Raw genomic sequence first — 22,424 nt, forward strand, 5'->3', positions numbered from 1 at the left:
GGATGTGAGAAATACAACATTGGCAAACAGGCAAATTTCCAGACTGAAGTTAGTAGTTGAGATATTCTGAATACCATTTATTACTAACAGTTTCATCATCTGAAACAAATCTAACAGAATGTTTTCTGAATGCTACATCTTTAAAGCAAAATATGAATTCAATGATCATTAAATCTTCAGGTAACAAAATAAAATTGTACCTTACAGCAAAAGTAATTTATGTTATTCAATTTTCTTTGTACCTAAGCACTGAACCACACAGTTTGGTCAGTATGACAAATTGAGTAAAAAAAAAAAAAATTAATCCATCCCTTTCGGCAAAGCCTACATGCTTTGGTAGATTTCGAAGTAACTATTGTTTCTGGAAAGGAAATGTTCTGGAAACTTCTGGAACACATAAAGAATTTAATGTAATAATATCCTATACGTTGTTCAATATTCCATGCCACAAAACTGTTTTAAAAGATTTTCATTCAATTTAGCCAGCACTGAATATAACATAGAATGAATTTCATGTAATGCCTTCTAAGGTATTTATGTATTTTTGACCTTCAAAAACTATTTTTCATACCTTGCACTAATAAGTGGTCACACAAAAATTAGCTTTGGACCAAAGTTTTAAGGTAATATGAAAATGATTAAGAATAAATTTTAACAGATTATATAGGAAGTTTTGAATTTTTTTATATCCCTGTTTTTGCGGTAGCCTAAATAGTTTGTCTTATCAAAAATAGTTTCAGCCAAAGGTATTGGATAATTTTTAGAATTTTCGCAATAAATTATTGCGGATTTGATAGTTTATCTACTAAAAAATTATAATTTCTTTTTTGTCTTTCAATCATTGTTATTTCCTCCCCTTGCAGTAATGGCTGGTTATATAAAAATTTACTGTACACAAACTTTTTGGCAATATTTACTATTTAGAAAGTTAAACAAAAATAAGAAATGGGTTCGATAGTGTACAAGGTTTTAATTCTCACATGAGGTTTTTTCAATCCCTTGCAGTTTAATCAAAAATTGTTTTGGACCAAAGTTTTAGATAATTTTTAGAAGATTTAAAATTAATTGTTATATATTTTATTTTTATTTTTTTAGGTTTACGATAAATAAGAATAGATTTAATAGTGTACATGGTATGGAAATTGAGTTTTTTATATTTCTACCATTGTTATTGTTTGTCTTATAAAAAATGGTTCCAGACAAAACTTTTTGTATAAAATTATAGGTATGCCACTAAGGAAGTTATGAATATTTTGGTCCTCGAACTCATGTTTTTTTCCATCCCTTGCAGTTATGGTTGGTCATATCAAAAATGTATTCAGTCAAAGGTTTTTGGTATTACTCGTATGAGTTATAATATGTTAACAATGCAATATTTGTCATACTATGCAATTTATGTGTTTATCAAAAGACCATCCCCATTTTTACCCCGTTGGTGGGATTATGCCCATTAACGAACTTGGCCGAGATTTTTATTACTTAATTTTATGTATCAGTTTGGAAATGATTTGTGCAAAATTATGGCAGTATCGTGTCCATAAAACTTTTTATGATGGTTTCGGGGTCTATGGAACATAAAACAAAAAAATTATATTAAAATTTTCCTGAAGTCGTACTATGGCAATGGCTACAATAGGTAGTCTTTCGTTGAAAAATATCTAAGAATCCTCAAGTTAAAGAAAAAAGTAATGCATAGAGATTAACTCACGAAACATAATTGATTTTAAATAAAGAATTTTGTTAAAGATAAAGTAAATTACATTTAATATAAATCAAGAATATAATTTTTAACAATGTCCACACATTCACTTTCTTATTTATGGAGATACCTTTATTCCATCTCCTGTACTCTTTCTTCTTGTTATTCATCTCCAAATTCATCACTTCTACGTGCACACAAATTAATAAATGTAAATTTATAACATTACATGCTACTGCATAAATTAGTTATGACGTATTAACATTAACTCGCTTTGCGGACACAGGTAGGCACTGAATGTTACGCAGCGTGTATTCGTGCTCTCTCACAGTTTTAGCTTCATGTGAGCATTCGTGAGAAGAGACGTAATTGATGTGCCAGTACGCTGGCAAGGCCTCGAACCCATCCTACCTCCCTCCACTCTTTCAGCGTGGCGGGAGGCCGTTACAGAGGGTGTCACAAGACGGTGAGCAGTTTCGCCGATGAAGACGTTTACCTCTAGTATTGCCGTTAAGAATTTTCTGTCGTGACATGCCTGTTAAAATGCAGGAATCAATGCAAGAAGGTCCAGGGCATGTCTAGCTGGTGAGTTCCTTAAATTCTGACGATTTTTACTTCTCTGAAAAGTAGGTTGAAAAAGGCCATTTTCGTGATATTTTAGGGGTCAGAAAAGTATAAATGCTGGTACAGGGCCACTTAAATGCACCAGACTGACATCAAATGTACTTTTTATTCCTTTCCTGCGCAAACAAAAAATAAAAATCTCAAGGACGTTTAAAATGAGTATCATAGAGGAAAATGTACAGGATGAGCACAAAAGAAGTATACAAATTCAAAAATTCATAAAATCTAAACGGTACAACATATGGGCTTCAAACATTATATAATTCATAGAGAATCTCTGGAAGTTTTTTTTGACGTATAGACACTTCTTTTGTTGTAGACTGCCGCTGCCAGACAGTACTAGCGTAGAAAATGGCTCCTACACCGCAACAGAAGAGCTGGTGTGTCCTGCAGTTAGCAAAAACGGGATGTGTAACCGCTGTGCAACGGGCGTTTCGCACACACTTTCTTCAAGAACCACCCACCAGAGTATCCACATCAACCTGGTACAAAAACTTTGAAGAGAACGGCTGCATTTGCAAAAGCAAGAGTCCTGTGGCCTATTTCATAAAACTACAAGTCTACAAGTTACTAGTTACAAGTTACAAGGGAATTTCTCACAAGTGTGAATCTGAAGTGTTTCACAAAGAAAGTTGCTTGACTTGTAGAAGTTGGTGCACTTGTAACACATACCTACAAGTTTACGAGTCAGCTGACTATTATTCGTGTTTTTATCATGTAACAAATTTGTAGGTTATAGTTGTGAAGTGTATGCTGATAAAAATGATTTCATTGACATCATTTACAAATGTTTTGATACATCTGTGTACTGTTGCTTTGGAAATACCACGCATATCTCCAACTGCATGGTACTGTCCGCCATTTCCCAACAAATGTAGAGAGACAAATATTTCTTCCCTTGCAGAAAACGATTTATTTCTTCGTGTAGGGTGATCCAATAGATGACCTATATCTTGTACTAGCTCCTCTAGTTTAACAGCACTCATGCGGAACCTTTCGTTATACTCAAATACTGTGCCAAATTCCATTGTCACTCTCTCTCTAAAATTGCGTGGTCGCCTCATAACCTCAACATCTATATCATCTTCATCAGAATCGGTAAATATAATAATATCCATTGTATTCTAAGATGTTATAATATCATTCTATACACAAGCATAGACTTATTAATGATTTACAACTAATATAATTGGACTTACACAATATTCTACCTATGTATTGACACTAGTAGCAATTTCTCACAAGTTACAAATGCTTGCAAGCTACAAGTTTGTTTATGAAACAAAAACATTTATTTACTTGTAAAATTAACTTGTAACTTGTAGCATTTCACGTGTAACTACAAGTATTTACTTGTAGCTTTATGAAACAACAATATCAAAGTTTTTACAAGTTACTAGCAAAGTTACTTGTAACTTGTAGACTTGTAGTTTTATGAAATAGGCCACTGGTCGCCCTCCTGCGCCAGAGAGAGCAAGCCGTGGATCGTGTTCGAGCTGTATTCCTGCGAAGCCCACAACAATCAACACGTCGCGCAAGTCGTGAGATGCAGATCCCACAAACAACAATTTCCAAAATCTTACGTAAACGCTTGCGCATGAAACCTTACAGATTGCAGATGGTCCAGGCACTCACTCCCGCCGATTATGCAGCACGATCGGAATTCTGCATCAAAATGTTGGCAAGAATGGAGAATAACGAAAACCTATCAAAGAGGTTAATTTTTAGCGATGAAGCAACATTTCACACAAACTGTAGAGTTAATCGTTACAATGTTCGTGTTTGAGGAACACAACACCCCCATGAAACCATCGCACATGAACGAGATTCGATAAAGGTCAGTGTCGAGGGAGAAGATTTACGGCCCCTTCTTTTTCTAGGAGAAGACTGTCACAGGCACTACATACCTCGAGATGCTTTCTTTGTGGTTGCTGCCTCAATTGCAAGACGACTCCGACAACAAGATGGTGCACCTCCACCCTTCCACCTGGTTGTACGGGAACACCTCAACACACATCTGCCTGGGCGATGGCTCGGTCGAGCAGGTGCTGGTGATGACGTGTGGTGCAGGTGGCCACCACGATCACCAGACTGAACCCCTTGAGATTTCTTCTTGTGGGGTTACATCAAAGACATGGTGTTTGTCCCGCCCCTACCACAATCCTTGCCACAGCTAAGACAGCGAATTGCAGTTGCGGTAGAGTCCATCATTACCGATATGTTGTGCAGGGTGTGGGATGAGTTCGAATATCGTCTCGACGTTTTCCCTGTGACAAGAGGAGCACACATCGAGTCCCTGTAATATGTGAAAAAAAAACTTCCAGAGATTCTCTATAAACTATATAAGGTTCGAAGCCTGTATGTTGTACCGTTTAGATTTTATGAATTTTTGATTTTGTATACTTCTTTTGTGCTCATCCTGTATATACGTAGTGTCTTTCTTTCAGCGTCCAGATGGCACCCTTAATATTATTGCATTAATATGTAATTTCATAATGCCTTCTCATATCACCACTAATTTTTTTCAGATTAAAATTATCATCTTGAAGTTTACAGCCTCTGGCTAGAACTGTTAAGAACTTGAGACTGTCCGTAGCCTTCCATCGTCTTGCCACTTCGCTGCTTTCTCTCTTTTCCAGGCTTTTCTTATCTTTACCTACATACGCTACACACTTGTCCTCTCCCTTTAGCCATGCATCTCTAGAGCTTCTCCCAATCATGAACTCATCTGCAAATGCCATTGCTTTCATTCCAATCGTGGTAGCGGTGAGTGCAGCTATCAGTCGCGAAGAGCCATGGTCGAATGTTCCAGATTGTGCGTTCAGTGGAGGGGAACCAAGTGACGATCCTGCAAGGCCCCACAGGCTGCGGCAAGTCGACGCAAGTGCCGCAGTACATTCTGGACGACTGCTTCCAGAAGCAGAAGCCTTGCAACATCATCATCACACAGCCACGTCGAATAGCTGCCATCACGGTGGCGCGCAGAGTCGCCCACGAGCGCAAATGGCAGCTTCCGTCAGTTGTCGGATTCCACGTGAGAACCTTTTTACCATTATCTGTCGGGTACTCTTATTTTAAGTGTCTGTTATGGATAGTGTTGGTCAAAAAAATGAGTATTAGCTCTGTACCTGCGAGTGGAGGGGATGCTTATATGTACCTATAAATCAGAATTTAATGATCCTGTATGTGTTGGGTATGTAGTAGTTAAAGTGGGATAGTTGTGGATTCTGGCATACACTTAAGATAATTAAACGAAACTATTAAGAGAAATTAATTGATTGGGAAAATGATACAGATTAATCAAAAACTATCCTATGTTAGTTGAACATTAAAATTTACATTTAGATATTTGTTTTTTCTTGTGTCATTTCCAAATAAGTTATGAATTATTTTCCAGGTGGGTTTAAACAACCAGACAACACAAGACACTCGCATGACATTTTGCACTACAGGAGTATTGGTGCAGAAGATAATAAACAACAAGAACTTGTTGAACTACACTCACGTTATACTTGATGAGGTGCACGAGCGTGATATGGACATGGATTTTGCCATACTTCTGGTGCGCAAACTGATATACAGCACCTCTCGCCATGTGAAGGTTAGTAAAGCAGTGCTCATGTTCCATTATTGTGCAAATACTTATTGCTGGTAATAAGAAAGTACAATTATACCCTCACAGAGTGTTTAGCATGAGGCAAAATGGGGAAAACCCGGAACAGTCGTCTCAATTTCTGGGAAAGTCTGGGAAGTAGTATTAGTTTGAGCAGGATCTTTGGATTAAACAGTTTCTACAAAGGCTTGTCCTATGTTGTTGATTTATGGTTCCTGCTGACAGGAAAATCTGGAGACCAGAACTCCGGAAATCAAAAAGTTGTCTTCATAATGTGGAAAACAGAGGAAAATGGACAATATACAAGTACAAACCTGTATCAGTAATTTTTCATGCTATGCAGTGTCTTACTATCTTAAAACTTAATGTATTTGAATCATAAATTTGTGTGCCGTTAATAATATCTATAATTTTTTACTAACTTAAATTTAATGTATAAGGTAAAAACAACAATATTAATTTGAAGCACAATCAAATATATAAATAGTCTAATAAATAGAGAAAAAATGATATGATGAATTGTGATAACACTGAAAACTGAAAAACCACGTCAAAAAACAGCATAACAATGAAATTCCAGTTAATACAACATATACAGTAGCACCTAAACGCAAGGTATATCATGAAATTAAAGTAGCATTTAACCTGAACTTAAATCTTTAAAAAGGGTGATCTTTTTAATGTTTGAAATTCAAGGAATGCCGTTATTTTCGGACAAAAAATTGTACCAAAGTGCATGAATCAGAAATATTAATTTAATTTGTTTTATAGTGCATCTCTTATTAAATCACTTCTAAACCAAAAATGCTTTGCTAATTTATTATTATTATTGTGGTTGTATCTGTTTTGGAGCAATTTATTATTTTACAGTATAAACGCAGCATATAAATTTTACTGTTATTTTGGTGGAGTTTGTATTACAAAACAGCTTTTATTAAAATGAAAATAATACAAAAATCCTCTACTTATAAATAAATGTAATTCTCAATAATGCTTCATTTTATTTCAAAGTTTGATCAAATATCTTTTTTCTGACTGGCAGTGTTTTTACGTAGTGTTGGTGGAAATGATAATACTGCAAACAGTATATTGAGGAGTAAAGCATTTTATTGTCAAGTTGCCATACTATGTATGATTGTTGAAATGGTTTTTGATAATAATTTGTATTTTAGTGTAAATGTTATAACTTGCCAGTGAAAAATTTTTAGAGTGGATGGGAAAACCTGGAAAATGTGAGGTAATGACCTGATTTAAGATTGTGGTAACCCTGGTAAGTTGTATCTGGGTTCCAACTTGTTATATTGCTATGCTGTTGTTGCAAGTTGTTTTGGGTAGATTACATTCAATGGATTGAGAAGCATTATTCATCTGTGATTGTGCCTTGGAGAGCAACGTAAGAAACATCACTTAATACTTTCCAGGCATTTTGTTTCTGTGTAAATAATGTTAGGACAGCAGAGATTCTGCAACGTAAAGTTGTGTCAGTGTTAGAAAGTAGTGAAAAAATGTTTGTTGGTTTGTTTTTGATAAAATACTACATGTTAAGATCAGGGAAAAATTATGAGAGACCTGGAAAAGTCAGGTTAAAGTCAGGATTCTGTTTATATTTTATATATATATATTTATTTATTTATTTCCATGTACCTTGTTATGTTTCATTGTAGGTTTAAAGAATTCTTTTTTATTCATTTGTCGCAGTTTCATTACAATTTACTTTATGAATAGTAGTTTCTGTAACTTAGTATTTCATCTCTTAATTTGTGGACAGCATTTAAGAAATGTTTATTTATAGCCCTACTAAAGCACATAGTGCCTACTTGGCACGATTACACATTGGCTATTCTAAAAATATCATTGTTTCTGTTTATTTGCTTACTGCTATGCAACATCCCTCGCTAAGCACTATCTGGTTCACATATTTCGAAGGAGCATAGCACTCAAAGAAAAATGCAGGGTCCAAAGATATTTTTCAACTTCTTTAGTTGCTTACAGGCTATGATTTTTAAGCTTCACAGTAATAATAATATCATATACGGACTAACTGACAAATTTCAAAAACCTAGACAAATATGGGCATCTCCTTGACAGTCTAATAAGTATGAAAAAAAAAATAGAAATTATTATCATGGCTTGTCTAAAAGTAAACAAATAAATATCACCTTATTTTCTAATTGAAATATGGTAAACACTTGTCGTCCATCAATTTTGTTGCTTTTATGATGATTTTGTGTTTCGTCATTCATTACTGGTATTTGTATTGTCTGTCCTCGTTTTAATACCTTATGTACTTCAGTATTTGTCTCTAGTCCGCTTTAGTCCCTGCAAGTACGTAGTGCCTGCTTGTCTGTGGTTCCGCTCTGCGGGTGTTGCCTGCCTGCACCTAGCGGTACTTGCCACTTGCAGTAGGACTTACACTGTCCTTATCCTCGTGTATGTTGCGCCCACCCCAAAAGTTAAAGTTCTCCGACTGTTGGCGGGCGTGTAGCGAACTTAAGTAAAATAAAAATACCTAAGTGTTCCCTTCCTGCTTTTCCTCGCAGACCGGCGCTCTATCAGTGGTCGGGTTGCACAAGTGCGTGCGTTTGCTTGGGCAGGTGGTGCTCATGTCGGCGACCTTCAACGTGGCCAAGTTCAAGCAGTACTTCGAGGGATCGACGGCGGACAGCGAGTGCATGCTGGTGCCGGTGCCCACCATCGACGTGGACATGAGCAGCAAGGCCGAGAGGTTCCGCATCAAGGACTTCTACCTGTGCCAGCTGGGCATCTTGGGGGAGGTGAGAGCGTCTTGCGTGTACGTGGCGAATACTACCGTAGTTTACTGGTGTGAGGCGATATCAGATCAAACGTTGGAAATATTCGTAAAGTCAAATTGATTTGTGAATGTCGTTCTCGGCAAAGCTGTGTTAAACTTATTTTAGAAAATGCAAGATTGGGAGTAAAAGAAAATTGTTAACCGTTTGTAATGTTAGGGCCCTACATAAAACGTAATTCAACAAAAATTATAACATAACCATGCATGATATTAATATTGAGCATTCATAAAAGTAAACTGAGTATATTCTTTTTTTTAATAACCAATTTTATTCAAGTAAAACACGTACAACACCATAAAAATGTTTTAACTGAGTGAATCTTAGGCTTTCAGTGTTTTAAGGCTTTGCAACATACTCAAAGCTCCACATCAGATGCAAAGCTTTGCATCACAACGAAGCTTCAAATAAAACGAATAGTAAATTTCCTGGCGAAGCAAAAAATATCGAAAAGAGCTTTGGTTGATTCACTTAGTCAAAGCTTCGCACAGACCTAGTTACTCGTTCTTTGCACCTTCGTGTTTCCTCAGTGATAGTGATTTCTGTGTCGGTTACGGTGGAAGGTTTTTTAACCGGGCATGTTTGTTTTGGACCATGGCCATGTCAAGTGTGATTCTGCCGGATTATATAGAGTCGCTATATTTTTAACAAATATAATAAATGTGAAATATAGCATGCTACAAAACAAGAAACACTGATCTGAAATGGAAACTAACAATAATGGTAAACTCTGACCTAACTTAAAATGCCAGCAGTGTAGTAATGCAAAGGTTCACTTGAAAAAATCTGAATGTGAGCTGTCCGGTTACCGAATGTGCCAAACCATAGAATGCTGAAAACTGTCACTATTTTTCAGTTTTACAATTTTTTATAAAAAGAGGTTGTGAAATAAAGCACTTGTGCCATTATGAAAGCTTTGAGTGGAGGAAGCAAGAAACCAATTTATTTGACAAGCATTTTTAGTTAATGCTCTGAGACAGCAATAGCTGTGTGCAAGTTGCATGTATTTTAATAAAATGTGACATTCGTAGTAACCCCGCTCCTATGTGAACTGACGATGGTGATGATTTTATCATAACAAGTACTCAACAGTAGGGTTGTGCGAATGTTCGGTATACCGATACCGAAATCGAAATTTTGCTACTTTCATTTTCGATTTCGGTAAGAATTTCATCTGTCGAAGTTCGTTTTTAGCGAAATATTTCGAGCCAAACGAAAGTTCAATAGCTTACCGAAGTTCGTTTGTTCTAGTTGAAAAAGAAATCGTAATTTAATAAAAATGTACAGTATAATACCGGTACAATAACGTTCCTTATTATAAAATATATTTCACTTAACAAATTTTTTTTAAGTCCCCGCCAAAAATCTTATCTTCGCCATGCAAAACGGTTTCAGTTTAAAGTATCATTTTCACTATAACGTATAAATTCTACTAGTAGCGTGGCATTACTACACCAAAATTTACTTAAACTGGTAAATAAATTTCCAGCTAAATGATTAATGTAGTAGAACAAAGATACACAAATACCAACGCAACGTATTTTCTAACCTCTAAATTCTCAAAACAAAGTTAACAAACAGTTGCGCGCACAACCATAGATTATACCGTACGTAGTATGCGACGTGAGCAACACAACACCATTCGATACATCGAAAGACGGAGGTTTGAGAGAAGTATTAATTATTTAGACAAAAGTGTTACGCTACGCTAAAAATACTGTTTGATGCCTGTGCCAGGATTGTTTATTGTTATTGTTGAGTTTATTTTCAGGTTACGTTATTTAAACACCGCATTGTATTTGTGCTACAATATGAATGATTCTGGAGATAAAAAGAAACGAAAGCAATTCACGCTTAAGGAAAAAGTGGATATACTCAGAGAACTAGACACGGGGAAAAAAGCAAGTCGCAGTTGCGAATACATATGGCATTGCGGCTCTCCTGTAGCTATTTTTTTATATATTTTTTTCTCTTTGTAAAGATATGTATGCATGTTTCAGTGCTAAGTACAAAAACTTGAGGTACCTGTAAGTACTTAGCACTGAGATTCTACTGTAATGTCTTTATATGATTTGCTTGTTATTACTAATAATGTAATAACATATGCAAATCATATAAAGACATTAATTAGAAAAAAGATTTCCATTAAGATTAATTTACGTGGTGATGAAAAAAACTCACGTTAATGAAAATACGGTAAAATCATAATTTGAACAAACATGGCAGATAAAGTAAACAAAATTCAACCGTGATTACAGTAGGCCTAGGTATCAAAACAAAATCATGCAATATTTGAAAAATTACCTGATTCATTTGCTTTCAAACAGTAGTGTAGGTACTATATTCGTAAAACATACATTCCAGAACTGTTAGTACACTATTTAGTATTTACCGTATACACATAAACAAAGAACGTACCTACTTTTATTCGTGCACAGCCAAACAAAAACATTGTCGTCTGCTTTATTTAAATTTTACATACTCTGACTGGCATATAAAATCCTCATAATATACAGCCAATTAGACAAAAAGGTCAACAAGTCACTGCATGTAATGACCACTTGGCAGCAACCATTTGTTATGTTTTGTTTTGACCATGTCCATTGCCTAGTTTACAGCTTCCTGAGCTAGCCATGTGTGACAGTGGTGCAAGATGGCGGCCGTTCCGCAGTATTCACGTATTTTTTCATCAGTACCATGCACGTGATAAATATATTATCATAGACTGCGACATTACGACTGTAAAGGAAATAGTCTGTGCGCTGAAAGATCTGGATTGATTCTTGAAATTTACGAGTGACATGGGGCTGTGTTGTGTGGTCTAGGGCGGATGTTGATTTTATTAAATAGTAATATTTATATATACATCAAAAGGTACCAAAATGATTTATGTAATAGAATTTATTACTGAAGAGCAAATTTTGGGGCACTTTTTTTCTTTGTTAATTAAAAAATTTCGCTTAACTTTCGTTAAGAATATATTTATCTCATAGAAAAATTCATTTTCGTTTCACTTTCGCGAAACTTGATAAATTTTCTTTCACTTTCATTTCGTGTGGATAAAGTCACTTTCGCACATCCCTACTCAACAGTAGTTGAACAGTGATGAAATATTTAATTCCAGAGTTAAATTCATAAACCTTCCAAAAATTTCTGAATTTCACATCTTGTTTGTTATGGTGCATTATAGAGGAAAAATATGTACGGGTACAAATTTTTGCAAATTAAATAACAAATGATGTCTATCAATTTTTTGTATTTCTAAAGTTTTAGTTAGTTGGAACATATGTATTCTCAGCTCTGGGATGTTATATAACTACACTGGAACCTCATTATAAAATACTACCTCACTTCATGGGTTTTATCATTTAAAAATACCTACTTTATATTTTCAGACGCTTTAAAAAGTTTAACATTTAGAAACAGTTCAGTATACAGAATTTTCATTACATAGTGAGTACCCAAACTTTTAGTATTTTCAGGTAATTTGTAATGAGATTCTACTGCTAATACTTCGCAACTAAACTGCATCATTTATGCCCATTTTCCCCATCTTCTTTACTGCCTGAACATCGGCACCACATGTGACTGATGGGTGTGCATACAACTTTGTTTCTCTCCAGCAATGTCATTTTTACTCCAACTGTCCTTTCAGACCAAGGTAGATAGAGCTTGCAGGGAGTTTGTTACAGGTTGCTTCCACTTTCTTCCTCCTCTTTCCTGTGGCAGTCTGTGAAGATAGCTTTTGCCCTTCCCTTCCTAGTAACCCACTCTCTCTCTCTTTCTCTCTCCTCTCCCTCCCTCCCTCTCTCTGCTCTTACTTCATTCTCTCTCGTCTATTTCTTCGTTCTGTCTCTTCTATTTATTCTCTCTCCTCAATCTTCTATCTCTTCTCTTGCTTCTCTCTTCTCTCTCCTCTCTGTATTTTTCTATTTGCTTTGTGAACATATGAAACAACCCAGGCCTGCAGTGATACCCACTCTTCTTTAAACAAACTGCAGCTTGTTTTAAAGGGGTTGTTTTAAATTACTCATTATTTTGGAAAAGCACCAGTAAAGATCTCGTAAGTACCATGGTACTTTATTTGTACAGTTTAAATTATGGAGCATTAGAAAACTTGTGTCATAGTCTTCGCCTTTGAATAAACTTAAGCGTAACATAGTGTAGAGACCACAAAGCATGGTATGCTTTGGTGAGAAGGTAGAAACTCCAGTGGTGCTAATAATAACATGACCCAGATGCATTGAATTACATTCCAAACACGAGCTCTACATGTGTAACATTTTTACTGCTCACAGTAAAAAGTAACCATTAACATACATATCTTGTATTTATAACTAAGTCAAGCCAATTGTTTCACGTGAGCATAGTTAATTGGTTAATGTGGTTTACAGGAATGACAATGTTGTTTTTCCTGAATTCGTGCAGTTTTGTTGTACGTATAGGGTTTTGTAAATGAATGGCTGTCAGAAAAGTGCATTAGTTTGTGAGATTGACCATAACTTTGGAGTTTGCATCTTGTGATTTTTTCTTAGGGTTAAATTCAAAAGCAGTTAGTTCCAAATAATAGGAATAAGTAGAAAAAAAACTTTTGCGCATATATTTTATTATATTTCAGCAAATAGATTGTAGTTGTTGATTTTTCAATTGAATGACCAAAATGTGCTTCATTTTTTGACATTACAGCTTCCAACAGTGAAAGTGGAAGAGCCTTGCGTACATAAGGAAACGTGTATTATTGCCAACAATCTAATCAAAGAGTTTGATCGGTTGGAAAGTTTGTCGCAGCCAAAGGCCAAAACGCGAGGGGCAGTGCTGGTGTTTTTGCCCGGTATTCATGAAATAGAAAATATGTACAACATTTTGGAAGAAAATGCCAAGTAAGTGTTCAGTACAGGTCTGTCCAAGGGTAGGTTAGTTGTTTACTTATAGCCTGTGTGTGTTTTTAAGTTAATATTTGAAAGTGTCCACAGTGGCTTACTTCATGAAATATATTTTACCGTAGAACTTGTTTATTTCCAATGTGGAGGGACTGAAAAGTCATTTATAATTGACCACATTTATTTGAATTAAAAAAAGGTGTCTTGTCATAACTAACCGATCTTTCAAAATGAACCTTATTTTTCCCTACAAAAAGTGTACTCATTCTGTAGTAAGCTTACCACTACTTGTCAGAGTTTTGCCTGGAGTAAACGGGAGTACAGTATTGTTTTGTCAACTGCTACACCACTGCATATTCACAGCTCGGCAACGGTAGAAGCTCGAAAATGCAATGGACCTGGAAACAGGCATGAAAATGTATAGCATATTTCTTTCAGACTCCTGTCTGCTTTCTGTCCAGCTAATATGTTCACATTCAGTTAGGAAGTATGCATAATAGTGATAAAAAAAATTATTTAATAAATCTGTCAACATATGCAGCAGTCATCTCACCTAGTTTGTACAGCCAGAATAGCTCTTTGTTCTGATTGCCACGTATTCTCGTCTTGCTTTCAGTGTCTTGGCGTCTCTTTCATTCTTCGTTCGCATTTCATCTCTGGGAATTTTTTGTCCCACACTTGCTTTAACCATTTCATCACACTTTTAGTCCATTCCTAATATTCATGGTCTTCTGTTATTTTCCTGTCTTTCTCATTTAACTTAATAGTGTTCAAAATATTTAACTTTGTTTTACAGGTAAAGTCCTAAAATTCTTTCTTCTTCTTTTTTTTAATGACTGAAAATTATTCTGTTTTGCGAGCAAAGGTTTCACAGTAATACAACTATGAAATGTAGCAGACAAAATAAGAACACACAAAAAAAATCATTAAGCTGAATTCTTTAAGTTTCATTAGAGAATCCATGTCACACGTGATCCAAGAATTATTGCTGCTGACATGGTGGAACTGTAAGAGTATTAACGTTATGCCTCTAGGAAAATTCTTGTTTAGCACAAGATCGCAGTAAAAAAACAAGGGATTACGACAGGAGGTAACTGGAGTGCTTGTGCATGCGTACACATACATACGGTGTGCTGTCCAAGTATTTTGTCTCTTCACACAACTGGTTTTACTCACTGTTTAGAAGAATGTTAAGTGATATGTTATTTCCAAATATATATGCATCCCGATGTGTAACCCACACATCTATACAAATTCTAACTTTTTCCAGGCGAGCTAGAAACTACATTTTCTCAGGAGGTATTCTCATCCTATAACTGATGGGAAAATTCTTGAAAGTTGAAATTTTTCATTTTGAAACCTAAAAAAAAAATTAAAAACGATCAAAAAAACTACCAAGCCAGAATTTATTGTTTTGTTGTAGACATGACAACACGATTGGACCAATGTTTGTTTATTTGTAAGCCATAACCATAGATTACAATAACATGTGAACACACAGAAAACTTTGCTCTCTTCTCTGAGTAATATATTGTCAGCAGCCTCCGACGAGTGAAAGCAAGTTATAATTATACTTGGACAGTGACAATCAGAAAAATGGTGAACCCAGGTTTGAATTTAGAATCTTTAAAATATAAACTGAATGCACTGACACACACACACATACACACACATGCGCACACACACACACACACGCACACGCACACGAACTTAAAAGAGTATGTAATTGTTGTTATTCTAGATTTATTTTTCTATGGAAGAAAGAAATTTTTCATGGGTATAGTTTTTGTATTTATTATCTAGGTATGGGCCAATCAAATCCTCAAATACTATCAAATCCTTAGTATTTAAAGGATTTAGTATTCTAGGAAAAATATTATAAGAAAATTTTGGAGGAAATAAAGTAAATTAAAGAGTTCAACACTGATAACCTCTGAAGTTTACTAGGTCAATTTTTTTCTTCATACCTATCTTGTTACCATTCGCCTAGACATGTAATTATGTAAATAAAATTACAATATGTATTGATTCTGGAAATTTAGTTTCTGAAACAACCATTTAAAGGGTAGAATGTTTCAAAACCATAGTTAATATTTTTAATTTATTCTTCATTAATTTATGTTTCACACTTGACACCTAGATTCGGATTCGAGGGGTATATTTAAGGTCCTCTCTGTGATTTGAATTCAAGATTCAGATTCGAGAAATTTGTTTGGACCCATCACTACTATAAATGTTTTCTAATATATGTAGTATATGATTTTAAACCTACTTACTTATTTTTTTCTGCTTCAGTTGCAAGCTGAAAAAAAGTTCTTCCAACTAAAAATTGAACTGAAAATTTGTTTGAAGACTGCATGTTTTCATTTTAATCTTAAATTATTTTGTATGGCCGATCAGAATCAAGTGTATAACAATTTTTTTTTGGTTTCACCAATAACACCACATACCTATTGTTTGTTAAGTCGTGTTATGTTCATGCAGATAAAAAAACATCTGTTAGTCACTTTAATATTTTTTGTCAAATTTGGGCCTTAACGGTACACTATTGAATACACTGGTTATTCTTAGCATCTTTGCATTGTGACATGTTAACACGGTGCCTCTTTTTGTGCAACATGGCACGTACAGCATGCGACTAGGTGCATAGTTACACAAGCAATGACACACACGTCTTAGTGGAGCATGTCGAGTCGCAAGCTGGTGCAGATACGTGCGAGTTTCCACCATCACAGTTGGGTTACTCTCGAAACATGATGTTATCACTCAAGTCCAGGCAGTGAATTTTTTAGAACAGCATGGAGTGGGGTTGGGAGAAAACTTAAAACTTATTGGAAGACTGCCAGAACTACCTTGTGTTGTCTCTGCCTTCAGTTAAAAAAATGCGAAACATAGATAAATGAGATTAAATGCTCTTCAGGAGTAGGAGACTTAAGTACCTAATAGATTCGAAATCTGTATAAAATTTTAAAAAAATGCTTAAGGTTGTACATCTCCTGAGAGAACGCCGGCAGATGTTGCTTTCTCGTTACCGGCCCCATTAGCGCCCGGGTGAGTGCTGCTGCTGTCACCATCTCCTAAACACACCCGGCTGAATGCTGCTGCGGTGATGTTCAACGGTCAAGCCTTGCGTGTTGCGCAAGGGCAGGGAGGCAGTGCCTCTTGCCTGTTCTTTCCTTCTTTCCTCGCCTACTCAACATGCTGCGCTGGCTACCCTTACTCCCGACTAGACTGGCTAGATAGGGGGTGCAACCGGTGTGATTGCCATTTGGATTCAGGCCTCCTGGTGTGAACACTGCTCCTGTCGGCCGGGAGATCCCGGAACGTTGAGAATATCTAAGGTCGGTGGTTTTGCGGGGCGATGAGAGCATCTGGAGGTCAGCACATGAGCAACCATCTGTGGATCGTCTGGTGTGGTGGCACAGACATCTTAGTAGTCAGCAGAAAAGGCAGCCTAAAGATCGATACTGAAGATGATGATCAACTTTCATCAGGAAGCAGTCTGCCGGAGAAGGCTTGCTGGTGACCCAAGATGCACACTATTGCTAAGTGTGGCGAACTGCGGCTAAAGCTTACGGCACAATGAAACTGTTCAGCGTCAGTTGGGAAGAGAAGAGTGCAGAGATCTTCCGCCAGGACCACTGCTGTCGGAGGAGATAGTCCCTGAGCACCGTGTGAATCAACTGTCCTGTGGAATTTAGGGAAAATGAGTGTGTGATGTGCCCTCCAAATAGATTTTATTTTGGGGTTTCTTCACAACTACAATTCCAGCCATGGCACCAAACAACCTTGCTTACAGCTGCGATGCATGCAACCTCACATTCTAAGCTGCAACCTAAGACGTATAAGGCTTGCCCTGAGACGCACTCAATCCTCAGCCAAGCGTAGCTACTAACATGTATGCCAGAGGGTTATCTGAACTGTGGAGCTGAAGCCGGTGTACTGGGACATGGGTGCTCGTCAGTGGTTGACCAACTTCATCTCCTCTTGGGACTCGTTGCTGTGACTTGCTTCTTCTGCTTGCTGGAACTGCCTGCACTTCGAGACCCCTGCAACCTTCAGCTGCAAGAGGCTGCTTGACGCCTCCACTTCCTGCCTGTTGTGGAAGGCAAGCGTTTGTTTATGGACGCCTTTGTTTACTGCTTCCCGCCCATTTGCGAGTGTACTGGTTTGAAAGGTTAATTGCTCTAGATAATACATTTCTGGACAGGTCCCCTCCTGCGGCTGGTGCGACCAGAAGAAGACTGCAAGATGTCACAGGTAGTTCCGCATCCTGATTAATTTTCTCTTAGCTCAGTTGGCACTATAGGGACAGTAGTCAGTGTGTCAAGCGGACCAGATTTGGCTTTTGTGCTCTTAAGGCACAACAAATGGCATTGCTGTGGAGATTGTTTTTACTTGAGTGTTTCCGACTGTAGATTTTGTGCATGCCGTGATGGGGAACCCCTGCCTTAGGAAGACCCCTGAACAAGGCACAAAGTGGACAAAGTCTCAACATCTGCACATCACGCAGCATGGCTACCTTGTGGCAAGATAGTCGCAGAAAATCCTCTCCCTCGGGAATAGGTGACGAGTAGAGATTCTCATCTGGGAAGGCATCTGAAGGATCAGGAAATGTTTACAGATATCACTTGTTTTGTTGCATTTATTTTTAGTTGTATGGGGAATTTTTTTGCTGCTATCGGCAATAATACTTGCAATATTTATCGCTTGGGATGACATTTCAGTGACTGAAGGGTGCTTTGCCCCTTCTGTTTCCAAACAGGAGGCGGCATGCTGCATGTGGCGTGCGTCTGTTGCACCTTGTGGCATGTTTGCTACTGCATGCAGAAATGCTTGCGCAAAAAGAGGCACCATTAAACTCCTTAAAGATAAGATGTAATAAATGTGATGTGCATGTAGGGAGAGGAAGTGGGTGCTGCAGCCGCTCCATTCTACTATCACAGTCGAAGAGCAAGAACGTGTTTTCCGACCCGTTGAAAAGGGCTTTCGCAAAATTATTCTCTCTACCAATATTGCGGAGAGTTCAATCACCGTGCCTGATATTGTTTATGGTGAGTATTCATTATTTTATTATTACCTTTTGTATACCAGTAGTGAGGTTTGATTTATTTGAATTGAGTTATACTTGTATTTTGCTCTTTAAAATTATTTTCCAGAGGATGGCTTTGTTTACACATTTTATATTTATACCTGGTTTTACATACATTTGTTTTCGTGACACAAAAGTTTTATTTTTCAAATGGAAAAATACGTGGTTTCCCAGTAAATGTTCGAACAAAATTGAAAAATAATACAGTGTTAATCTACTGTCTCGTTTGTTTACACTTAATATTTTATAAATCTCTTAGGTTAGGCCACAAAATAATTGTTAAAGGTATGTGAAGACATGTTACATTGTGTTTAACATATGTTTCCCTGTCCCCATGTTTTCATTCACAATAGTTATTATAACATCTAGAAATGTACACATTATGTAGGTTCGGCCCTGTTTATGCATGCCAACAATAAGAGTTGCTGTACTGCTTCAATTGGTATCTACCTTGTGTTTTAATGATTCAATAATAAGTTATTTTAATTTTTTGGTTGAATTTAAGAAAGTTATGGAGATGATCTTACGTTATTTTTTTGGGATAGTTTCTGAAACCCAAAACTGTTTTTATTTTGTAAAAACAATCACTAATTCTTGTTAATTAAAGGAATTTAAAAAAAAAAATATTTTTCCTTAATTTCTTGGCATGTTTTCTAATCATTTGGCAGGATGAAGTGTGATACTTCAAGTAGTTTTATCATTTTATCAAATGGTTGAGTTAGGTATAAAATAAATAAAATAACATGATGATGTAAAATCAGTTGGTTGGTACAGGTTAGTGACATTTAAAATACTGTAAAATAATTAGAAATTACTAATTTAAAAATGTTGCTAACAATCTCAGCAACAAAGAAGTGCTATGAAAAAGTATTTTATCTTTGTAAAAATTTTTATTTATTGCAAATTACATATTTCATTTTGACCCTTGAAACCAGGAATCTGATTCGAGGTGTGGAGTCGAGGCACTCTTTGAGATTTGGATTCGAGAAACTTGGGATTCAACACATTACTAGTTTTAAGTAAACAAATTTATTTAGTTATTATGTATGGTTTTTTTAAAGGAAAAATTAACAAAAGCAGTCTCTACCTGATAGTGATATCACACAGGCCTACAGAGAAACATCATGAGGTACTGCGTAATAATAATGATTGTAGATTAATTTTTTTATTCATATTAATAGTAGTGACAATTTTTTTTTTTAAATTTGTTGGTAGCAGAAAAAAACTTAAACCACGTAATCACTCAAATATGTTTTCCCACTGCTTAAAAAGTAGTGAGTGGTACCAATAACACTATTTCTTATTTTGATATGTAATTTTATATATTAATGCAGAATACTTTAAAAATAAAAATGGTAACAGCTTGTCAACACAAAAAGAAATCTTGTCTCTAGCATTTCTATTAAAAAAAAAATTAACTGTCCTTTTTATATTCTTGTGAAATCAGGAATATTACTGAAGTTTTTTGTTCAACTTATTCTGATCAATATCTGTTGTATTTTTATATACACATTTTAAATGTCTTACCATGAATTGCTACAGCGGTTGACCAATGTAATTTGGTGTTGATGTGTTCTTAATATTACACATGTGTTAAATTGTATTGCCAATAAAGACAAAATCCACTTAATGAAGAACTTTTTGGCTCTGTGTGTGTGTGTGTGCGCGTGCGTGCGTGTGTGTGAGTATATATGTATATATATGTGTGTGTGTGTGTGTATACATATATTGTACTGCAACATGTTTGTTTTGACAGTTTAATTATTTATTATTATTTACGATTTATTTATTTTGTTTGCTCTATGTCTAATATTATTTATTTTCAGAAACGGCAATTTATTGTTATGTATGTCTATGGAAAAGTGACTCTTTGGATTTTTACCGGACTATTTGAACTAGGTATTGTTGATACCCCTCTAAGGACTAATGAACTTGGAAACTGTAAACGGTAAAATTAACACCGTGATTTTATAATGTAAATTATTATTTTAATATTTATTTATTTAAATTGTACGTGAAATTTTGTTATCCGCACAATTGTTGCGTTCGGATTTCACGTTTTTGTTAAGAAATTAAGTAACTGATTTTGGTTTTCGGCCAATCACAGGCCGCCATTTAAAAGTTAAGTTTTACTGGCTTAATTTGAGAAGCTAGTAAGAAAGAGAGTTCTATAATGGCCAGCTGAAAGAGCTGCAACTTCGTGACGTCGGCGATTATAAATCCTGAAAATTAGCTAGATAGCAACAGGCATCCCGGATAGAGGATGATAATTATGTATCATTAGGGAGTCCAGAATATTGGAATAGGATTTATCTAAAAAGATAAATAATATAAGAGTGAAAATCGTGAGTAATAAAAGTGCCCAGAATTTGTGTCCTCCATTTATGCACTCAATCACGCAACTCCCGTTTTTACGTCACATCGTCGCCGGAAATTAATATAAACATTGATTTTATGAAGTAAATGGACATTATATATGATTTGAGTAATACTTTGATATAAATTTTACGATTTTACACACTAATTAACAGACTCAGAGGTCCTATAGATAAGGGGCTCTGAGCTCTGCCGATGACATTTTGAACCTAACTAGCCGAGGTAAATTGATTTTAAGTTCCCTAAAACATTAATTAAAAACTGTGTAGTGTCAACGAACCCGAATAAGGACTTTTGTAAATACTTAAATGTGCGCACCATATCTCCTGGTAATTGGAATTTTATTGGAGTTATATGATGTCAAGTACAAGTTAGGTTGTTGTTTTGAATATAAATAGTAATTAAATTAAATATCTTAATAAGGGTAAAATTTTGAAATCATTTTTACATTTGAAATAAATAATTATATATTTTATTTTTTCAAAAAAAAAAAATTGAAAAAATGGCTAAATTTATATATATATATATATATATATATATATATATATATATATATATATATATATATATATGAAACCATAAAATAAAATCTTGGCTCTACGTGGTGTGTGTTTCTTGCAGTAATAGACTTCTGCCTGACCAAGCACATGGTTTGCGACATGAAGACGAACTTCTCGAGCCTGCAGCTGGCGTGGGCGTCCAAGGCCAACTGCACTCAGCGCGCGGGGCGATCTGGCCGAGTGTGCGAGGGTCGTGTGTACAGGCTCGTGCCACAGAAGTTCTACGAGGTGCGTTTTTTTAATTTTTTTATTTTTCAAAGAAAAACAGCAATTGTCTGTAGTGAAGTTACAACATTAAAATACAGTAAAACCTTTTTTATCCTGCCCTCGTTGATCCGGATCCCTGGATAATCCGGATCAAATTTGTAGACATTTTATTTAATGTTCACATAAAATTTTTAAAATTAATTGGCTATAATGTGACTACGCCAAATATTCACTTTTTAGTTTGATTCCATGTACAGTTCCTGCACAGATGGTAGAATTACGGTAATAAAATGCAAGTAAGAATGTGTAATTGGTAAAATATCTCATTAAAAATTATATACACATTTATTTTGTTGAGTTCAAGAAAGCGCACCATCTACAAACGTCATGGCGTATGTACTTGGAGTGTCAGCCCGTCACCGTTCCAGCTGAACTATTAATGATAAAGCGTTTGTGTTTGAAACTTTAAAACAGAAGACAGTGGACCAATTCTTTACTAAGAAATGATGTGAAAAGTTATTTTTTATTATTTTTTATAAATAATATAGGGCATGTATATTAAG

The 22,424-nt window shown here is 35.7% G+C and overlaps 1 protein-coding gene across 3 annotated transcripts in view; it reads left to right on the top strand.

Annotated features, from left to right (window-relative positions):
• LOC134533051 (probable ATP-dependent RNA helicase spindle-E) overlaps positions 1–22,424 on the top strand; it is a 79,356-nt gene that overhangs the window by 24,009 nt on the left and 32,923 nt on the right. For all 3 annotated transcript variants that reach the window (XM_063370256.1, XM_063370248.1, XM_063370238.1), the window contains exons 4-9: positions 5,136–5,357; positions 5,721–5,924; positions 8,531–8,710; positions 13,433–13,626; positions 18,529–18,680; positions 21,716–21,882. In XM_063370256.1, the coding sequence (XP_063226326.1) occupies positions 5,136–5,357; positions 5,721–5,924; positions 8,531–8,710; positions 13,433–13,626; positions 18,529–18,680; positions 21,716–21,882 (1,119 nt within the window). The remainder of the gene's footprint in view (positions 1–5,135; positions 5,358–5,720; positions 5,925–8,530; positions 8,711–13,432; positions 13,627–18,528; positions 18,681–21,715; positions 21,883–22,424) is intronic.

This window comes from Bacillus rossius, chromosome 1 (genome assembly GCF_032445375.1).
Source record: "Bacillus rossius redtenbacheri isolate Brsri chromosome 1, Brsri_v3, whole genome shotgun sequence".
Taxonomy (NCBI): domain Eukaryota; kingdom Metazoa; phylum Arthropoda; class Insecta; order Phasmatodea; family Bacillidae; genus Bacillus; species Bacillus rossius.